At 64.4% G+C, this 1,087-nt stretch overlaps 1 protein-coding gene across 1 annotated transcript in view; it reads right to left on the bottom strand.

The window, feature by feature from the left end:
* Positions 1-1,087, bottom strand: part of LOC106899244 (voltage-dependent L-type calcium channel subunit alpha-1F-like) — a gene marked incomplete at its 5' end in the record, with an annotated part of 18,326 nt that overhangs the window by 5,407 nt on the left and 11,832 nt on the right. Inside the window, 3 exon segments of the mRNA XM_014960989.1 lie at positions 77-184; positions 538-625; positions 882-996. Coding sequence (XP_014816475.1) covers positions 77-184; positions 538-625; positions 882-996 — 311 coding nt within the window.

Genomic DNA, 1,087 nt, shown 5'->3' with positions numbered 1-1,087 from the left:
GGTCAGGGGGGCCCCCCATTCCCTGGGCGGAGGGTGAGGGGTGGGGGGGAGTGTGGGGGGGACGACCCCCCCCAACCTTGAAGAGCTGGACCCCGATGCAGGCGAACATGAACTGGAGCAGCGTCGTCACGATCATGATGTTGCCGATGGTGCGGATGGCGACGAAGACGCACTGAACCACGTGCTGTGGGGACACAGGACAGGTGACACGGGGACATGGACAGGGGACACACGGGGACAGGGGGACATCAGACATGGGGACAGGGAACACGGGACATGGGGGACGGGGGGACATGGGGGACACGGGGACATCAGACACAGGACTTGGGGGACAGGGGGACACTGAACCACAGGCTGGGGACAGGTGACACGGGGACAGGGGAACACCCATGCTCCCAGTCCCACCACCCCAGTGACACCAGTAAGGCTCACACTCCCTCCTCGTAGCACCAGTAACACCCACACCCCACGCCCAGGGATGCCAGTGGCACCAGTACGGCCTGCAGCTCGCCCCTCCCAGTGCTCCCAGTTGGGCACCTTGAGGCCCTTGGCCCGGTTGATGGCGCGCAGCGGCCGTAGCACCCGCAGCACCCGCAGGATCTTCACCACCGAGATGGCGCTGGAGCTGCCGGGGAAACCAGTGCTCCCAGTGACCATACTGGTGACCTCGCACTGCTCCCAGTAACCCTACCACTGCTCCCAGTAACCCTACCTCTAACCTCCCGCTGCTCCCATACCAGTAACCTCTCAGTAACCATACCAGTGACCCTCCCAGTGCCCCCAGTCCCTCTTCCAGTGCTCCCAGTTCCCCCAGTGGCACTCTCAGCTCCCCCAGTGCCCCTCCCAGTTCCCCCAGTACTCCCAGTTCCCCCAGTGCTCACTGGATGCCGAAGGAGATGAGGGAGACGCCGACCACCAGCAGGTCCAGGAGGTTGAACCAGTTGCGGCAGAAGGAGCCTTTGTGCAGGAAAGCACCGAACGCCGTCATCTGGTGGGGGAGTTACGGGGGGGTGAACCCCAACATCGGGGATCCTCCTCTCCCCTTCCTGGGGGTCCCACAAACCCCTGGGGACCCCCTAAACCCCAC

This window comes from Calidris pugnax, unplaced genomic scaffold, assembly GCF_001431845.1.
Source record: "Calidris pugnax isolate Ruff unplaced genomic scaffold, ASM143184v1 scaffold646, whole genome shotgun sequence".
Taxonomy (NCBI): domain Eukaryota; kingdom Metazoa; phylum Chordata; class Aves; order Charadriiformes; family Scolopacidae; genus Calidris; species Calidris pugnax.
This window is presented reverse-complemented; position numbering and strand designations above follow the sequence as displayed.